This window comes from Oncorhynchus kisutch, linkage group LG7 (genome assembly GCF_002021735.2).
Source record: "Oncorhynchus kisutch isolate 150728-3 linkage group LG7, Okis_V2, whole genome shotgun sequence".
Classification (NCBI taxonomy): domain Eukaryota; kingdom Metazoa; phylum Chordata; class Actinopteri; order Salmoniformes; family Salmonidae; genus Oncorhynchus; species Oncorhynchus kisutch.
Window position 1 is genome coordinate 18,153,873 of NC_034180.2, and position 19,392 is coordinate 18,173,264.

Consider the following 19,392-nt stretch of genomic DNA (forward strand, 5'->3'; position numbering starts at 1 on the left):
CATATCAAGGTGTGTATCAATTTGACCTTTTGTTTTTTGAAAATGAAGGTCCTTGTGTTTCCAAAACGATACCGCAAAAAAACGCGTGTGAATTGAGCGTCGGGCTCAACTCCATATAGGAATATGATTGGTGACATTGATTGTTTTCATTCTGTCTTGACTCTTGTTGCAGTGGAGTCTGCTTTACCTGTTGCTCTCCTGGAGCCATACACAGCCCTGGAGGTACAGAGGACCACCTCTCTGTCTCTGGTTCATTTGGTAGTTAATTAAGAAACAAAGGTATTTACACACTCACACTGTCTTTGCCACTTGTCAAGATTTAACACTGTACTATTGTTTTCCCGTGAGTAAGGAGAAGGGAATTGGGATGCTGGTGCCCCTGCTAGAAATGCTCCAGTCTGGTGACCCCACTGTCCAGTGTAACTCCTGTCAATGTGCTGCCTACTGGCCTCCTCAGGTTGGTGGACTACTGTTGTCACTTTTGATTTTGACTTTATTGATTCCCAGAGGAAAATACATATTTTTTAGAAATATGTAACTTTCACACATTGACAAGTCCAATACAGCAAATGAAAGATAAACATCTTGTTAATCTACCCTTCGTGTCCGATTTTAAAAATTGCTTTACAGCGAAACCACAACATATGATTATGTTAGGTCATAGCCAAGTCAAAAAAGCACAGACATTTTTCCAGCCAAAGATAGGAGTCACAAAAAGCAGAAATCTAGATAAAAATTCATCACTAACCTTTGATGATCTTCATCAGATGACACTCATAGGACATCAGCTTACACAATACATGTATGTTTTGGTCGATAATGTGCATATTTATATCCAAAAAATCTTGTGATTTTGCAGAAATACTCATAATAAACATTGATAAAGATACGACTGTTATTCACAGAATTAAAGATCGACTTCTCCTTAATGCAACCGTTGTGTCAGATTTTTTAAAAACTTTATGGAAAAAGCATAATCTGAGAACGGCGCTCAGAGCCCAATCCAGCCAGAGAAATATCCGCCATTTTGGAGTCAACAGAAGTTAGAAATAACACTATAAATATTCACTTACCTTTGATGATATTCATCAGAAGGCACTCCCAGGAATCCCAGTTCGACAATAAATGACTGATTTGTTCCATAAAGTTCCATAAAGTCCATCATTTATGTCCAAATAGCCACTTGTTGTTAACGTATTCAGCCCAGTAATCCATCTTCATGAGGCGCGAGCACTTCGTCCAGACAAAAATTCAAAAAGTTCCGTTACAGGTCGTAGAAACAAGTCAAATGATGTATGGAATCAATCTTTAGGATGTTTTTAACATAAAACATCAATAAGCTTCCAACCGGAGAATTCCTATGTCTGAAGAAAAGCACTGGAACAAGAGCTAACTCTGTCGGGAGCGCGCGTCACAAGCCTGAGACATTCTGCCAGACCCCTTACTCAAACAGGTTTCATGAGCCCCTCCTTTATAGTAGAATCCTCAAACCAGTTTCTAAAGACAGTGGAAATCTAGTGGAAGCCGTAGGAAGTGCAACTTCACTCCATAGACACTGTGTATTCGGTAGGCCAAGCTTTGAAAAGCTACAAACCTCAGATATCTCACTTCCTGGTTGGATCTTTCTCAGGTTTTCGTGTTATACTCACAGACACCATTCAAACAGTTTTAGAAACTGCAGAGTGTTTTCTATCCAATACTAATAATAATATGCATATATTAGCATCTGAGACAGAGTAGGAGGCAGTTCACTCTGGGCACGCTATTCATCCAAAAGTGAAAATGCTGCCCCCTATCCCAAAAAGGCTAGCTAACATTAGCCAGCTAGCTAACATTAGCCATCTAGTTAGAATTCGTAACATATCATACGAAATGAGTGATGGACAACCACAAATTAATACATAACATACGAATTGTAACATATAATACAAAATATCTTAGCTTGAATTTACATACAGAATAATATGAAATGTTCTGAGACCAGGTTGAATCAATAGGATCAGGTTTCTTTATTTTTCTGCAAACTGATCTACTCTGAGCTACTCATGTGGTTAGCATAGTTATCTACACAGTATGTTATACAGGAAACTACTAAAATATTGGAAACACTTGAGTGAGGGATACAAAGTATATTGATAGCAGTTTAGTTTTTGACCTTTATTTAACTAGGCAAGTCAGTTAAGAACAAATTCTTATTTTCAATGAAGGCCTACGAACAGTGGGTTAACTGCCTTGTTCAGGGGCAGAACGACAGATTTTTACCTTGACAAGTCGGGGATTCTGATCTTGCAACCTTTCGGTTACTAGTCCAACGCTCTAACCACTAGTTTGATCATCATGAACTACAGTGTTGTTACCATCACCTACTTCAGCGACCCCAGCGAGGGGCAGTAGGTAATAACTGCATGGCCATTACATTGCTTAATTTGAGCTGGTCTGCCAAAGGGAGTTGGACTGTAGATGTGGTTTCCATCTAAATGTTCGCCAGCTGTTCATGTTTTAAAAGGCTCACTTATCAGTTTAGCATCCCTATGGTCCTTGGAAAAGGATATAGAGATACCGACCTGGTCATGTGATGTTATTATTGTAAAAAATATTGGCAATCATACAAATGTAGCTGATATTGGGAGCCATGCACTGTCATTAAAAACTTTGTTGTGTTGTCTAGGCCTTGATGGACAGTGAGTGTGTAACAGGACTTCTCGAGACCCTTGTGACCTTAGGAGACTGTTTTGTGTGTTACTTCCTGTTTGTATCATCTGACCAGCTGGGGTGAGAGGATTGGGGTCAATTCCATTTTATTTTGTTTAACTAGTCAAGTCAGTTAAGAACAAATTCTTATTTACAATGACAGCCTACACCGGCCCAACCCGGACAACGCTGGGCCAATTGGGAGTCCCAATCATGGCCGGTTGTGATACAGCCTGGAATCAAACCAGGGTGTCTGTAGTGACGCCTCTAGCACTGAGATGCAGTGCCTTAGACCACTGCGCCACACGGGAACCCAGTTAATTCTGCAATAAACTGAAATTCCAAATGCTATTTTTGTCAATTATTTTCACTCACTTCGATCACATTTGGCCACAAAAATGACCCCTGAAGATGTTTCAAATTTGAAAATGCAGCACTGTCCTATAGGTCTGCTTCCATTATCAGCAAACTAGTGCTGAACGGTAATATGCATGTATTTTGTTTGTTTTCTAGTTCCTTGATTTGATCTGTGATTGGTACAATGATTGATAAGTGTATTTCTAGCATATATATATATATATACATACATACATATATTTTCAAATGCTATACTGTGTCTGTAAGCCAGGTTGTTCCATTTGTGCTCTTCCATGTATTTTTCTTGTTGCTCGTATATCATACAGGCCATGTCATCCAACTACTTACACCACGCTACGCTGCCATCTCAGAATATGTATTGATGTACCTCAAGATGTACCTGCCGGGGACTAGTAACCGAAAGGTTGCAAGTTCAAATCCCCGAGCTGACAAGGTACAAATCTGTCGTTCTGCCCCTGAACAGGCAGTTAACCCACTGTTCCTAGGCCGTCATTGAAAATAAGAATTTGTTCTTAACTGACTTGCCTAGTTAAATAAAGGTTGAAAAAAAAAAAAAAAAAAGTGAGATTCCAGCAGCTGGGCATTATGCAACCTCAAGAAAAGTTTGTTGTGGTTTTGTAACAAGTTTGCCAATCACACTGTCTGTGCCTAAAAATAGCACATTTCTGTAGTTAATATCTCAGTCAATAACATTACATTCTAGTAACTTCTCCTGAGCAAGTTAGTACTATTGCATTAACATAAGGGCAGGTACATGAAGTTATAGTCAAAAGGTGCGTTGTGTCATGTTATTCTTCAGACTGAGAGGTGTCCGTGGTGATGAGTGGTAGTGTGCTGGACGAGCAGCTGAAGAGGGTGCATGCACAGACAAGAGGTAGATCATTCAGAAGCCTCCATCCTCCTGACCTGTCCACTGGAGCCCTCTCTGCCTCAGGAGACAGACTGAGATGTGGGACATGCGTATCACCGTTTGTCCTGACTTGCCATTACCTTTGAACATGACAATGATTGCTGCGGCAAGTCATGATTATGATGGGGTGTGTTATTTTTGAGTGTTTACACTGGTGTGTTCTGAGGGTTTACATCCATATTGCACTGGTGGATATATTTATATATATATATAATATACAGAATTCAAAAGCTTTGTATCAGCGCATTTCTTTATTTGTTTTTACACTTTTGTACATTTTAATAAACAGGCTTACATTTTACACTTCAGACTCTTTTTATAATTTGTTTTCTAAAATGATTGCACAATTTCCAAGAAGGGGACTGCCAAGAGACTTTGCAAGTGGTCAACCACGAGTGAGTATAGTACTATAAACCACACATGTACTGTAACTATTCTGAAAATAAGTTCCATAGCAGATTTATATATTCCACAAAAATAGGGAAAGTCAGACAAAGTGATCTTTATTTGAACTCAAAACTAAAGCTTTTATTCTGAGACTTGTACACAAGTTCCAACACACAAACTATCCTACTATCTGCAAGGCAAAGTGCTTTAGTCAACGCTTCGGGAATAAGCTGAAGCACATGACTAAAAACATCAGTCATGAATTGTGAAACAGAGAGAGAATACATCTTTTCACAATCGATTGCTGACTCCCACCGAAGCGAATTCATTTTTTATCACAGTTTAAATCTACAGCTATGCGGCCTGAGCCCTCATTTAGACTAGATAAGACAGTCATTGCAGAAACACTGAACAAACAAGCTCCCATGTCCAGTGTGGTAGAATGTAGATAGTGATACCACATGCAGCTCGTGCCACTTTGGATTAAAGAGAAACGTGACCAAATGGTGGTGATCGACTCCGAGATAGGAAAGTCTTCCAGGGAAAAGGAGTGTGCGTTGGTTTCACATCACATGCGCTCTCTCAAAGTGCAGGACAGGAAAAAGACTGCAGTTATTTTTTTCTTTGTTGATGAAAGGAAAAAACACCACAGCTGTGGAAAGATTCTTGGATGGGTTGTCTCCCCTCTTTGATCTGTACGATACTCAGATAACTTCTGAGGAGTATGTAATAGAAAAGGGTTAATATGATCAAATCAGTTGATTCACTTCATACTTAGCTTAGACTCAGAAGCACATGCAACAAACATTATTGAAAGGCCTTAACTATGCAATCAGCTTCATGGTTCGAATCACACACAGTCTCTCAAGATTCAATCATCTATTGGGGTGTGGGGTGGTGATTTGCTATGGGGTTGCCCACTGCCCAGCCCACACTTTCACTCCTGAAATTTGAACCATAAGCTCTTTCGTTCAGGACTCGAGTGTAATATCTACATAGCATAGAGCGTATAGATGAGCTGACGGAGGATCTGGTGATGAACTCTCACCTGCTCGCTGATGGGACTGGATCTCCTCCATGCCTGTCAGAGTTCTCAGGGACCTGAATGAATGAACCAAAACGTGCTTGTCAACAAATACAGTACATCCCTTCTGATGACAAGCATCACAAGACATGATCAGACAGACAAACATAAATGTACTGTGGATATACCTGCGTTCTTTGAAGGCCACAACAGGAACCATGTCTTCTGTGTCACACAGACCTAGCTTGGACGGCTTGGTCCCTGTCCCGACCTCTTCTAAAGTGCCTTTGCTATTCTTAACAGGTTCAGTGTTCTCTTTTGGTTGGGCTTCCTCTGGAGAGGAGGAGTTACTGTTTGAGTTCCCATTCAGGATAGGCTTCTGCATGAAAACAAAATAATGTACATTTGGTCAAGGCAAAGGCAAGTTCTGTTTATTTTTTTAAGTAAAGTATGGTTAATAACGTTGGTATTTGAGGCAGTGTTTTGCTAAAACCACTGTACCTTTAGGATGGAGTTCTGCATGAAAGTAATCACATCAGTGTGTTCAAGGGCAAGTTTTTAAAACAATTTTAAATGGTTAACAACTATGATACTTGTAGCAGGAAAATACAAGTGTTTTTTTTGTTTCATTTTAAGCCAAAGATGGGTAAACATTGGGAGGTGTGGCAGAACCCGAGTGCTTCAGGGCAATGTTCTTACTTCTTTCCTAGTTCTCCTCATGATCAACTCCAGTCGCTGAAAACAAAAAGAGGTCTGTTAAAAGTCTTGAATGCTTTTATGATAAACTATCACCCGCTAACCTCCCTCCACCCCATGTATTTGAAGTTCCCCATGAGCTCCACTGTACAGGGATCATGGTTGCTGCTTGTAGTCAATTGTACACAATATGGATCCACAGATTATCTTAGAAGCATTTCAGGATGATCAGAACATTTCTCTCTGTCTCTCACCTTTTTTCTCTCCTGTCGTTGTTCCTCCTCCTCCTGGAAGTGTTTTTCTCTCTCCAGCCTCTGCTGCTCTGCCTTCTCCCTGGCCTGGGTCTCTTCCTCCTCTCTCTGGGACACAGAGAACGGAAAGGTCAGAACGGGACAATGTATTACTTAGTGTTTCAGTTATATATCCATCTATGTCCTTTGAAGGTACATAAATATCTGATGGCAATCTGACCAAAGCACTTTCTAGCACTGTACAGTATTCATAGACCACATCCCTCACCTGTTTCTGGAGGAGAGCAGCTTCCTGCATGGCTCTGAGGGCTTTCTCTTCTTCTGCACTGGCTCTCTCCTCCTCTGCATGTTTCTGCTCCTCTTCCTCCCTCCTCTTCCTCTCCTCTACCAGCCACTTGGCCTCAGCCTCTAGCCGTGCTCGCTGCTCTACCCTCCTGCGTTCCAGCTCCTCTCTGCCTCGCCTGTGATCCCACATAACATAACATTTGCATAACACCACACCATACATCACATTACTATACAAATGAATCTGAACCTCTGAACACATGCTAAATGCCCTCTTAGACTCCCTAAGCTGACAAATAGGTCCACAAGACACAACTGCATACTTGTATTTTACACGAAAAGATTACTCAACAGATTGTGTTCATACTGGGAAGATTAATGTTGGGTCATTCGAAGGAGAGATGGGAAGATGTAAGGTGTCCCTCCCTCCATACCTCTCAAACTCCTCTCTGCGCAGGCTTTCCTCCTCCTCTCTCTCTCTCTTCAGGCGGGCCTCTCTCCTCTTCTCAGCCAGGAGACGCGAGGCCTCCTCTGGGTCCATGGTGCCAGCAGAGGGCCTTGGGCTGGGAGTGGCTCCAGGAGGGAGGGCTGAGGAGGTGGACATGTCATAGGAGTCACTCTGAACCAAAACACACTGATCCAAATTTCCTGATTGTTTTTCAAAGAGTAGAACTGGATATTCTTCATTGGAATTGACCCCAACCCCACACTCAAGAATACAATATCTGAAATGTACCTAGAAAATACATAGTAATTGATGGTGCTGTACCTTTCACTTTCAGATGCTCACCCTCATCTGCACTGCCTTCAGTACTAAGTGTGGTTTCTCTCTGTGTCTGAGGTTCTGGGGAGTGTAGGAATGGTTGGACCTGGTCCCACACTGCAGCTGGGGTCCTGATGGGCCGTGAGTTCCCAGGGGACAGGGTATGGTTGGGGACTGGATCCCCAGGAGCGATGGTCTGGCTGGCCTGTGAGTTCCCAGGGGAGAGGGTAGGGTCGGGGACAGGAACAGTGTCCTCCTCTGGTACAGGGTCCAGTTCCAGCTCTAACTGCTGTGATAGGGGCTGTCTGATCACAGATGTGTGTCTGATCACAGGTTTGCTGGGGGGAAAAAGAAGCGGAGAAGACTTTTGTTTAGATAAATAAGTAAACAACATCAAAAGGTGAGGGTTGGTTGCACAATATGCACAATATACTCAACAGAGTGATATCATTGTATGAAAGAAAGATTCCGTACAGTAGTTTGTGTGAAAACAACATCCAGACACAATAACAGATGGACGGACAGTCATACCGTTCTGCGCTGCACTGTGGGTTTGTGGGTAACACTTTCACGCCAGTGTTGGGTAGTGGGTTTGTGGGTAATGCTTTCAAGGGAGCATTGGGTATGTGAGGCTGCTGAGTACTCCTCCTGGCCGTCCTCTCATTTTCCTCCTGCTGTGCTGCTTTTAACTTCGTAACAAATCAACAGGCATGTTACAAGATTATCTTTCTGCAGTCTTTTTGGGACTGCAGAAAGACATGAAAGTGATTGAGGCTTATTGCCAATAAAGGGTGTGACAATTAATATAATTTACCCAACAATATAGCATAAATATGATAGTAAAATGAGTCAGAAGATATAGAATGGAATAGAGTCCGTTTATTGTCTTCCTCCAAGGACATTATTTCCCACAAGTTCGTACATTACACGGAGACAAACCAACAACACCATCCCACCAACCCAGTCGACCCAGACATTTACAATCATCTCTATGTTTACAATGACATTTCCAGCGGGTATTACCTGTGCCGCATTGATGGATCTATGGCTTGTACGTCTGGGACTGGGGGAGGTCGCTACCTGGTAGTTTGCCTGGATGATAGACCGGTAGTCAGCCCGGTAGTCTGTCCGGAGGTCTGCCTGCACCAGGTGGTGGTCAGTTGTGCCAGAGCGGCGTGGTGATTTGTGAGAGTTGGTGGCAGTGGCAGGCATGGAGTGGCATGAAACTGAACGGGGACAAATATGGACAACTGAACCAGTGTGTTTGTTTGTTTCATTGTTGTGGAGCAATGGAGTGAGGGTTAGCAAGTGATACAGTGAAAGAATGTAAGTGAGTCCAAAAATGGTTGAAAAAAGAAAAATAAGTAGAGTTAGTAAATTATTTACTTGAGAAGCCTTACCATTTTTTGCCGGAATGTAAATACTATGTCCAAATATCCATACATTTGAACAAAAAAATACACTATTCACATGTTCTTTTTTTCTTAGATTGAGATCTGGCCTACATAATTTTCTATGAATAACTGCTATTCTACATTCTGTAGAGTACCTTCTTCTTCTCTTGACTGACAATTATGACTCCTGCTCCTGCTCCTGGCTAGGTAGGAGCAGGTCGGGGTAAGGAGGCGACTGACCAGAGCCCTCTCCCAGGCAGTCAGGGGGGAGCGGCGAGGAGCTACAGCAGCAAAGCCAAGCGTAGTGGGGGGAAAGCCAACACACAGGGACAGAGATAATGGTAGAAAATACAGGACAGAGATAGAAAATACAAGAAAGAAAGGGTAGGAAATAGGAGGAAAGTGAAGAAAAATGAGGGTTAAAAGATGTTACAAGGGTGAAAAATAAGTTTGGTAGCATAAGGGTTAAGAGGATGAAAGTCAAAGAGACACTAAAAAGTAGTACACTAAATAGGAGTAGTACACTATATAGGAGTAGTACACTATATACAGTTGAAGTTGGAAGTTTACATACAACTCGTTTTTCAACCACTCCACAAATTTCTTGTTAACAAACTATAGTTTTGGCAAGTTGGTTCAGACATCGACATTGTGCATGATACAAATCACTTTTCCAACAATTGTTTACAGACAGATTATTTCACTTATAATTCACTGTATCACAATTCCAGTGGGTCAGAAGTTTACATACACTAAGTTGACTGTGCCTTTAAACAGCTTGGAAAATTCCAGAAAAGGATGCCATTGCTTTAGAAGCTTCTGATACGCTAATTGACATCATTTGTGTCAATTAGAGGTGTACCTGTGGATGTATTTCAAGGCCTACCTTCAAACTCAGTGCCTCTTTGGGAAAATCATCATGGGAAAATCAAAATAAATAATTGTAGACCTCCACAAGTCTGGTTCATCCTGGGAGCAAATTCCAAACGTCTGAAGGTACCACGTTCATCTGTACAAACAATAGTACGCAATTATAAACACCATGGGACCACGCAGCCGTCATACCACTCAGGAAGGAGACGCATTCTGTCTCTTAGAGATGAATGTACTTTGGTGTGAAAAGTGCAAATCAATCCCAGAACAACAGCAAAGGACCTTGTGAAGATGCTAGAGGAAACAGGTACAAAAGTATCTATATCCACAGTAAAACGAGTCCTATATCGACATAACCTGAAAGGCCGCTCAGCAAGGAAGAAACCATTGCTCCAAAAGTGCCATAAAAAAGCCAGACTACAGTTTGCAACTGCACATGGGGACAAAAATCGTAATTTTTGGTCCTCTGGTCTGATGAAACAAAAATAGAACTGTTTGGCCATAATGACAATTGTTATGTTTGGAGGAAAAAGGGGGAGGCTTGCAAGCCGAAGAACACCATCCCAACCGTGAAGCAAGGGCGTGGAAGCATCATGTTGTGGGGATGCTTTGCTGCAGGAGGGACTGGTGCACTTCACAAAATAGATGGCGTCACGAGGATGGAAAATTATGTGGATATATTGAAGCACCATCTCAAGACATCAGTCAGGAAGTTAAAGCCTGGGCGCAAATGGGTCTTCCAAATGGACAATGACCCCAAGCATACTTCCAAAGTTGTGGCAAAATGGCTTAAGGACAACAAAGTCAAGGTATTGGAGTGGCCATCACAAAGTCCTGACCTCAATCCTATTGAAAATGTGTGGGCAGAACTGAAACAGCGTGTGCGAGCAAGGATGCCTACAAACCTGACTCAGTTACACCAGCTCTGTCAGGAGGAATGGGCCAAAATTCACCCAACTTATTGTGGGAAGCTTGTGGAAGGGTACCCAATACATTTGACCCAAGTTAAACAATTGAAAGGCAATGCTACCAAATACTAATTGAGATTATGTAAACTTCTGACCCACTGGGAATGTGATGAAAGAAATATAAGCTGAAATAAATCATTCTCTCCACTATTATTCTGACATTTCACATTCTTAAAATAAAGTGGTGATCCTAACTGACCTAAGAGGGAATTTTTACTAGGATTAAATGTCAGGAATTGTGAAAAACTGAGTTTAAATGTACTTGGCTAAGGTGTATGTAAACTTCCAACTTCAACTGTAGGAGTAGTACACTATATAGGAGTAGTGTGACATTTGAGATGCAGCCTTTATTAATTTACCGCTCTTGTTATCGGTCTTCCTTCCTCGAGAGCCCTGGCTGAGTCTCTGCTTAATCCTCTGGCTCTTCTCCAAGGTCTTCTTCACCACAGACTCATAGCGCTCCTTCAGACCACAACACAAAACTCAGTGTGATATATAGTAGTCTCTTCCCACATCCACTGTAGGTACTGAGTTTGACTAGTGATACAGTAACTTGGTCCCAAAATCCATAACATCACATTGAGCCTTAAAATCGTTTAGCTTCAGATATGTACGCAAAATGTGGAACACAGCATCTGTAGATTTTCTTCTCCGTGGAAAAACTGTTCTTATTTGAAAAAGCTGTAAAGAAACACTGATGCCCACAATAGACACCTAAACCGAAGTAACTGTTGATCCATGCTGACCCAGCATGCCGACGTGGAACCAAAAGGACCCTGAACAACTAGGAATAAAGTGACAGATAATAAACAGTAGCAGCAGCGTATGTGATGAGTCCGAAAGGGTCAATGCAGATAGTCCAGATAGCTATTTGGTTAACTATTCAACTAAATATTAAGTCATAAATCTGCTAAATATTTAGTTTAATAGTTAACCAAATAGCTACCTGGACTATCTGCATGGACCCTTTATGCACTAACTTTTTTTGACTCGTCACATACGCTGCTGCTACTGTTTATTATCTGTAACTTTATTCCTAGTTATATGTACAGTACCTGTTAAAAGTATGGACACACCTACTCATTGAAGGGTTTTTCTGTATTTTTACTATTTTCTACATTTTAGAATAACAGTGAAGACATCAAAACATGAAATAACACATATGGAATTATGTAGTAACCAAAAAAGTGTTAAACAAATCAAAATATATTTTAGATTCTTCAAAGTAGCCACCCTTTGCCTTGATGACAGCTTCGCACACTCTTGGCATTCTCTCAACCAGCTTCATGAGGAATGCTTTTCCAACAGTCTTGAAGGAGTTCCCACATATGCTGAGCACTTGTTGGCTGCTTTTCCTTCACTCTGCGGTCCAACTCATCCCAAACCATCTCAATTGGGTTGAGGTCGGGGTGATTGCAGAGGCCAGGTCATCTGATGTTGCACTCCATCACTCTCCTTCTTGGTCAAATACCCCTTACACAGCCTGGAGGTGTGTTTTGAGTCATTGACCTGTGGAAAAACAAATGATAGTCCCACTATGCACAAACCAGATGGGATGGCGTATCGCTGCAGAATGCTGTGGTAGCCATGCTGGTTAAGTGTGCCTTGAATTCTAAATAAATTACTGACAGTGTCACCAGCAAAGCACCCCCACACCATCACACCTCTTCCTCCATGCTTCACGGTGGGAACCACACATGAGGAGATCATCCGTTCACCTACTCTGCGTCTCACAAAGACACAGCATTTGGAAACTAAAATCAAAAATTTGGACTAATGTCCATTGCTCGTGTTTGTTGGCCCAAGCAAGTCTCTTCCTCTTATTGGTGTCCTTTAGTAGTGGTTTCTTTGCAGCAATTTGACCATGATGGCCTGATTCACACAGTCTCCTCTGAACAGTTGAAGTTGAGATGTGTCTGTTACTTGAAATCTGTGAAGCATTTATTTGGGCTGCAATTTCTGTGATCTTGGGCTGCAACTTATGAACGTATCCTTTGCAGCAGAGGTAACTCTGGATCTTCCTTTACTGTGGTGGTTCTCAGGAGAGTCAGTTTAATCACAGCGCTTGATGGTTTTTGCGACTGCACTTCAAGAAGCTTTAAAAGTTCTTGAAATGTTTCGTATTGACTGACCTTCATGTCTTAAAGTAATGACTGTCGTTTGTCTTTGCTTATTTGAGCTGTTCTTGCCATAATATGGACTTGGTCTTTTACCAAATCCTCTGTATACTACCCCTACCTTGTCACAACACAAATGATTACCTCAAATGCATTAAGAAGGAAAGAAATTCCACAAATAATCTTTTAACCAGGCACACCTGTTAATTTAAATGTATTCCAGGTGAATACCTCATGAAGCTGGTTGAGAGAATGCCAAGAGCGTGCAAAGCTGTCATCAAGGCAAAGGGTGGCTACTTGGAAGAATCTCAAACCTAAAATATAATTTGATTTGTTTAACACTTTTTTGGTTACTACTATGTGTTATTTCATAGTTTTGATGTATTCACTATTATTCTACAATTTAGAAAATAGTAAAAATAAAGAAAAACCCTGTAATGAGTAGGTGTGTCCAACCTTTTGACTGGTACTGTATACTACATATCTACCTCAATTATCTCGTACCCCTGCACTTCGACTCAGTACTGGTATATAGCCAAGTTATCATTACTCATTTTGTATTTATTATTACTTTTCTATTATTTTTCTATTTTCTTTCTCTCTGCATTGTTGGGAAGGGCCCATAAGTAAGCAGTTCACTGTTATTCTACACCTGTTGTTAATGAAGCATGTGACAAATAAAATTTGATTTGACCCCCACGGGCACTAGAACTCACTGATTCCTCCTTCATTCTCTGCCTCCTCTTCTCCTCCACGGCGGTGCGCCTCCTCGCCTCCTTCTCTCTCTGCTCCTGAAGCCTTCTCTTCCTCTCCTCCATCTGCTGCTCATAGTGACGCATGGCCCGCTCCTCTCGAGCCAACCGGCCCAGCTCTCTGGAAACTACAAGCACATTTAGTTTCGTTTGGTTTATTCAGTGGTTCTCAACCTCCTTTGGTTATGGAGCCCTCAATCACATTTTGCTCTGCTCCGAAGTTCCCCTTCATGTAGGGTTGACCGGGGTCGGGTGTCACACTTTTTAGTCTTGTGTGTATTTCTCAGCACCAGTATATCTTACAAGACTCTTTTCCATATTATGCATTTTATGCCTTGAGAATAACATGACATTTTGAGTACATTTGTGTGTGTATCTGTATGTTTGCACATACATGTGTGCGTGCGTGTCTAGATGCGTGACAGAAAATATATGTGTGTGAGAGAGAGGCAACGAAGGGGGCTCTTTCTAGCAAAAGCACAAAAGAGCTTGGGATTTATTTTATACTGGCAGGGACAATGTTGACAATGACAACCAACCCCACATTCCATGTGACAACCATCCCTCAATGCTAATTAAGGTGCTAGTTACCACATTGGATGGACTAGGAACTTGTTAGAAATATGGCTCCCCTTTTCAACAGACATAATTGTTCCAGAATGCTTCCATAATTCAAACATTTACAGTGGGGCAAAAAAGTATTTAGTCAGCCACCAATTGTGCAAGTTATCCCACTTAAAAATATGAGAGAGGCCTGTAATTTTCATCATAGGTACACTTCAACTATGACAGACAAAATGAGAAAGAAAAATCCAGAAAATCACATTGTAGGATTTTTTATGAATTTATTTGCAAATTATGGTGGAAAATAAGTATTTGGTCACCTACAAACAAGCAAGATGTCTGGCTCTCACAGACCTGTAACTTCTTCTTTAAGAGGCTCCTCTGTCCTCCACTCGTTACCTGTATTAATGGCACCTGTTTGAACTTGTTATCAGTATAAAAGACACCTGTCCACAACCTCAAACAGTCACACTCCAAACTCCACTATGGCCAAGACCAAAGAGCTGTCAAAGGACACCAGAAAAAAAATTGTAGACCTGCACCAGGCTGGGAAGACTGAATCTGCAATAGGTAAGCAGCTTGGTTTGAAGAAATCAACTGTGGGAGCAATTATTAGGAAATGGAAGACATACAAGACCACTGATAATCTCCCTCGATCTGGGGCTCCACGCAAGATCTCACCCTGTGGGGTCAAAATGATCACAAGAACAGTGAGCAAAAATCCCAGAACCACATGGGGGGACCTAGTGAATGACCTACAGAGAGCTGGGACCAAAGTAACAAAGCCTACCATCAGTAACACACTACGCCGCCAGGGACTCAAATCCTGCAGTGCCAGACGTGTCCCCCTGCTTAAGCCAGTACATGTCCAGGCCCGTCTGAAGTTTGCTAGAGAGCATTTGGATGATCCAGAAGAAGATTGGGAGAATGTCATATGGTCAGATGAAACCAAAATAGACCTTTTTGGTAAAAACTCAACTCGTCGTGTTTGGAGGACAAAGAATGCTGAGTTGCATCCAAAGAACACCATACCTACTGTGAAGCATGGGGGTGGAAACATCATGCTTTGGGGCTGTTTTTCTGCAAAGGGACCAGGACGACTGATCCGTGTAAAGGAAAGAATGAATGGGGCCATGTATCGTGAGATTTTGAGTGAAAACCTCCTTCCATCAGCAAGGACATTGAAGATGAAATGTGGCTGGGTCTTTCAGCATGACAATGATCCCAAACACACCGCCCGGGCAACGAAGGAGTGGCTTCGCAAGAAGCATTTCAAGGTCCTGGAGTGGCCTAGCCAGTCTCCAGATCTCAACCCCATAGAAAATCTTTGGAGGGAGTTGAAAGTCCGTGTTGCCCAGCAACAGCCCCAAAACATCACTGCTCTAGAGGAGATCTGCATGGAGGAATGGGCCAAAATACCAGCAACAGTGTGTGAAAACCTTGTGAAGACTTACAGAAAACGTTTGACCTCTGTCATTGCCAACAAAGGGTATATAACAAAGTATTGAGATAAACTTTTGTTATTGACCAAATACATAATTTGCTAATAAATTCATAAGAAATCCTACAATGTGATTATCTGGATTTTTCTTCTCATTTTGTCTGTCATAGTTGAAGTGTACCTATGATGAAAATGACAGGCCACTCTCATCTTTTTAAGTGGGAGAACGTGCACAATTGGTGGCTGACTAAATACTTTTTTGCCCCACTGTAAATAGAAAATACCAAGAATTTATTTATTTAACCTCACCTATGAAAAACACAAAATACCCTCACTTCAATGTTTTGAAATGCTGACCAGGTGGATGAGTTCTTTCAAAGAATTCACACATTTTAACTTAAAAAATATTACACAGTGCCATTTAGATTGGGACTAATTAGCACTGTGACAACCAACCTGTGAGACAAACAACCCCGGTCTCCCCTACAACTGATCATTAGGCCTATGTTCTTATGAGTCTTCCCAAGTACCCCCTGGGTATAAGGCAAGGTACTCCCAGTGGAACTAGTACCTCATATTGAGAACCAGGTTGAGAACCCCATCATCATGGGTGTTGGCTACATACCAAGCTGTTTCTGATGCTCCTCCCTCCGCTCCAGAGCAGTCCTCCTCTTCTCCTCCTTCTCTCTCTGCTCCTGTAGCCTCCTCTTCCTCTCCTCCAGCTGTTGTTCATAGAGACGCCTGGCCCTCTCCTCTCGAGCCAACCAACCCAGCTCTTTGGACACTGCAAACACATTGTGGAATTTATTAGCCACAAAAAATACCAGTACCCTGGTCCCAGATCATTGTGCTGTATAGCTAACTTCTAATGAACTCATTTGGAATGACAGTTTCCATGGGAGCTGGCAAAAAGACAGCACAAATAGACATGGACCAGGTTCCTAAAATATTTTCAAGAAATTACAAAAATAAGTGACAAACAATTGAGTGGTCTCATAGGTGTATTAGCTGTACCGTCATCATGTGTGGGTACACATACCAAGTTGTTTCTCATGCTCCTCCCTCCGCTCTTTCGCTAGTCTCAGTCTCTCATCAACCTTCAGTGCCTGTGGGCCTGGAATATTAGAAAATATGTCCCATTCACTCTACATCTACATCACTCTACAAGTACATACATTAAACAGTATGAGTTTGCTGACATTACTTATCATGACAGGGAGCTCAAGATGGTTCTACTGTAGCTGAAGCTTGGTTCAAATGAACTGTCACTATTTCTTTCAGTCAGAAAATATGTTTACAGTTGGGGGAATTTTTTTAGACTTAAAGTTAAGACATTGGGGGGGGGGAAGGACAATGTCAGGTTACACTCAAACTTTTGTAAGGACAAAGCATGAAATTGATAATGTCTTGATAACGGTGATGCACGTCAGAGGAAGACCACTCATGACAGATGACCCACAAAGAACAAGCAGTACCCCAGGCACTGAGAGAGAGAGCAAGAGAGAGAGAGAGAGAGAGAGAGAGAGAACTGATGTATGACCTGCTGGGTTTCCATGGCTACTTGTGTTGTTACTGATCACAGCTGATTTGATGGAGGCAGGGACACATATGACTGCTCTCCTCTTCTCTGAATTACGGGGCTTCATGTCGTCATTGCCTTTTTCTAAGACGAAATAAAGAATAAAAGAGAACATACTGTTCAGGTCCCTCTGACTTTTTCAGCTGACTCAAAAGGACTGTTATTATTCAGGATCGTTAAAATGAGATGAGAATAAGAAATGATAAGTACATGTTTATGACAAGTATAACTGCATCATTATGGTTTATACCTGCTGGAAAAGTATGAGACATGACTACCTCAGAAAAACAGAATCTTAGTATAAATTGCTTAATTCTAGAGGTAGGTAGGTCATATCATTCCAGTTGTCAGAAAATCGACTGGTCGTACTTAATCCAGGCACTAAGCCTCTAGGCTGAATGCTAACTGTTAATAAAAGAGCTATTATAATGTGCCTGTTCCTGTTGTGCCTTGCAGGGGTAAACAAATGCCAGCACCTGACACAAGTCTTCATGGAGATGGCTCAAACAAACAAGCATATAGAGCCAGAAGAGGATAAGAACAAAGACATGCTTCAAAGGTCGCTAAATAGTGATGTGAATTTTGGTGCAAGAGACGTACACCAGAAATGATCTTTGTCCTGCAAGAGATGGACACGCAAAAAAGGATCTTCCTTGACACTCAACACTATAACAATGGGCATGAATGTATCTTACTGAATCGGGCCTATGATGAGTGTTGATGTTTACCACAGTAGTGATAGAGGGTGGATTCAATAAGCTACATCATTACCTCACTGTTTACAAAACAAAATGGCAGTAGAGAATAGGATGAACGTCTATGTAGAAGTACGAGGCGATATCAGATCATCTGATCCATGGACATTTCCAAATTCCCCTGCCGTACACGCTACAAAATAAATCTAAGTTAAAAAATAATGACTTCATTATCTGGCCTAGATACATGATGAACCATCTCCCCACTGAGGATGAACTAGAAGGGAGAGGTTGATTCTGGCTGGGATAGCCTGTCCTGTATACAAACACAGTGAACAGTAAAGCTACAATACTGACCTCCATGTCATTCCATAAACAGAGTGAACCCTCCACAGCAAATCTATCGTACTCACCATATCAAATAAACAGCTACCCACCACCCTGCATCCCTGCTTTTCTAGAAACACAGTCAAAAATATATATAATATCAAAGCCACAGTACTCACCTCCCTGTCTCCCGGATCTGCTGTCCTTCTGGTTGCCTTGATTATCTCTGGTAGAAAGCCCCTTTCTGTCTTCTTGGGATACTGGCTTCTTGCTGGGGGTCTCCCTCTGTTTCTCCTGTATCACGGCCATGCTACTGCTAGGCACAGAGCAGGGCATACCACAGCTCTGCCACACAACACTCTCCTCCTCCTCTCCTCCTTTTATATTTCTATTTTAAGATGCCTGTACTTTACCGACGGTCCTCCTGGTCCCCTGTGCTCACTATGCAGCTGACCGACTGCCTCTTGCTTCAGCTGCTTGCTCATCTGGGCATTTCAAACAAATAGAAGAGAAAAAGGGAGGAAAAAAGCCCCTTTGGGGTAAACTGATAGGACCAGCTGACTTGCTGGATTCTGGCTGGCTAGATCCTGCATCCAGGTCCAGTGAAGTGGAATGCACAGATATGCATAATCCAAATAACACTGAGAAAAATCTGTGAGAATATAAAAGGTTTTTCTCTCTCCCAGTTTCTATGAGGGTCCTTCACAAGCTATATTAGAGACATGGATGCTATATAGCTTTAGTGAAAAGCTCTATCCTCCTTTCTCTGGCTACTGTACAGTTACTTCCCTTTTGGATATCTCTCACAGCTCACAGACTCTGGAGTGCTACTCTGATCTCTTTAGCTACTGTCATGTACTGCCGTCCTGTCACTTTAATTCAACCCATCCCACCACCCACTGCTGAATACAAGCAGCCATAGACCCGCATCCCAAATGGTACCCAATTCCCCATGTGCTGCACTACATTTGACCAGGTCTCACGGTCAAAAGTAGTGCACTACATAGGGAGCCATTTTGGACTGAACCAGAGCCAGCTAAATGGATAAGAAATATTCAGTGCAGAAGAAATAGGGGAAGGAGGGAGGGAGGCAAAGTCAGTCACTGGCAGGCAAATTAATCCATCTGGCCTTGTTCTGTGAATGGTTGCCGCGACAACAGTGGTACAGTGCTGTACTGTGGTCTGTATCCCAAATGGCATCCTGTTCCCTATAATAGTGCACTGTAGGACTTTGGTAAAAAAGTAGTGCTCTACACAGGGAATAGGGCGCCATTTGAGACATGGACATTAACTCGCC

General features: G+C 42.0%; 1 protein-coding gene and 1 long non-coding RNA gene across 6 annotated transcripts; one reads left to right on the forward strand and one right to left on the reverse strand.

Annotated features, from left to right (window-relative positions):
• The first annotated feature begins 85 nt into the window (after positions 1 to 85).
• LOC116374682 (uncharacterized) lies at positions 86 to 4,182 on the forward strand. Its single transcript, XR_004210583.1, has 3 exons — positions 86 to 222; positions 353 to 457; positions 3,869 to 4,182. It is a non-coding gene; the product is annotated as an uncharacterized LOC116374682 (long non-coding RNA).
• A 779-nt stretch (positions 4,183 to 4,961) lies between these two features.
• map7a (microtubule-associated protein 7a) lies at positions 4,962 to 18,945 on the reverse strand. 5 transcript variants are annotated; one of them, XM_031828594.1, is made up of 17 exons: positions 18,275 to 18,945; positions 17,035 to 17,157; positions 16,534 to 16,608; positions 16,120 to 16,278; positions 13,454 to 13,617; positions 10,980 to 11,082; positions 8,935 to 9,060; positions 8,409 to 8,611; positions 7,917 to 8,074; positions 7,392 to 7,723; positions 7,057 to 7,210; positions 6,606 to 6,798; positions 6,341 to 6,445; positions 6,090 to 6,125; positions 5,579 to 5,769; positions 5,415 to 5,467; positions 4,962 to 5,081 (listed from the first exon to the last, which is right to left on the reverse strand). In XM_031828594.1, the coding sequence occupies exons 1-17, from the start codon at positions 18,429 to 18,431 to the stop codon at positions 5,071 to 5,073; spliced, it is 2,343 nt and encodes a 780-aa protein (XP_031684454.1). In that variant the 5' UTR covers positions 18,432 to 18,945; the 3' UTR covers positions 4,962 to 5,070. The 5 variants fall into 5 exon arrangements, with proteins under 5 accessions (XP_031684454.1, XP_031684453.1, XP_031684452.1 ...); XM_031828593.1 differs by having other exon boundaries at positions 7,413 to 7,723; positions 8,409 to 8,635; XM_031828592.1 differs by having other exon boundaries at positions 8,409 to 8,635; positions 18,275 to 18,944.
• Positions 18,946 to 19,392: the final 447 nt, after the last annotated feature.

Bases quoted from the DNA above. Each gene is read 5' to 3' on its own strand.
- map7a (XM_031828592.1), bottom strand. From the start codon at position 18,431: ATGCCCTGCTCTGTGCCTAGCAGTAGCATGGCCGTGATACAGGAGAAA. The intron at 8,075-8,408 runs GTAATACCCGCT...TTTGTTACGAAG, and splicing joins GATCCATCAATGCGGCACAG to TTAAAAGCAGCACAGCAGGA. The intron at 7,211-7,391 runs GTACAGCACCAT...CCACCTCCTCAG, and splicing joins TGAGCATCTGAAAGTGAAAG to CCCTCCCTCCTGGAGCCACT.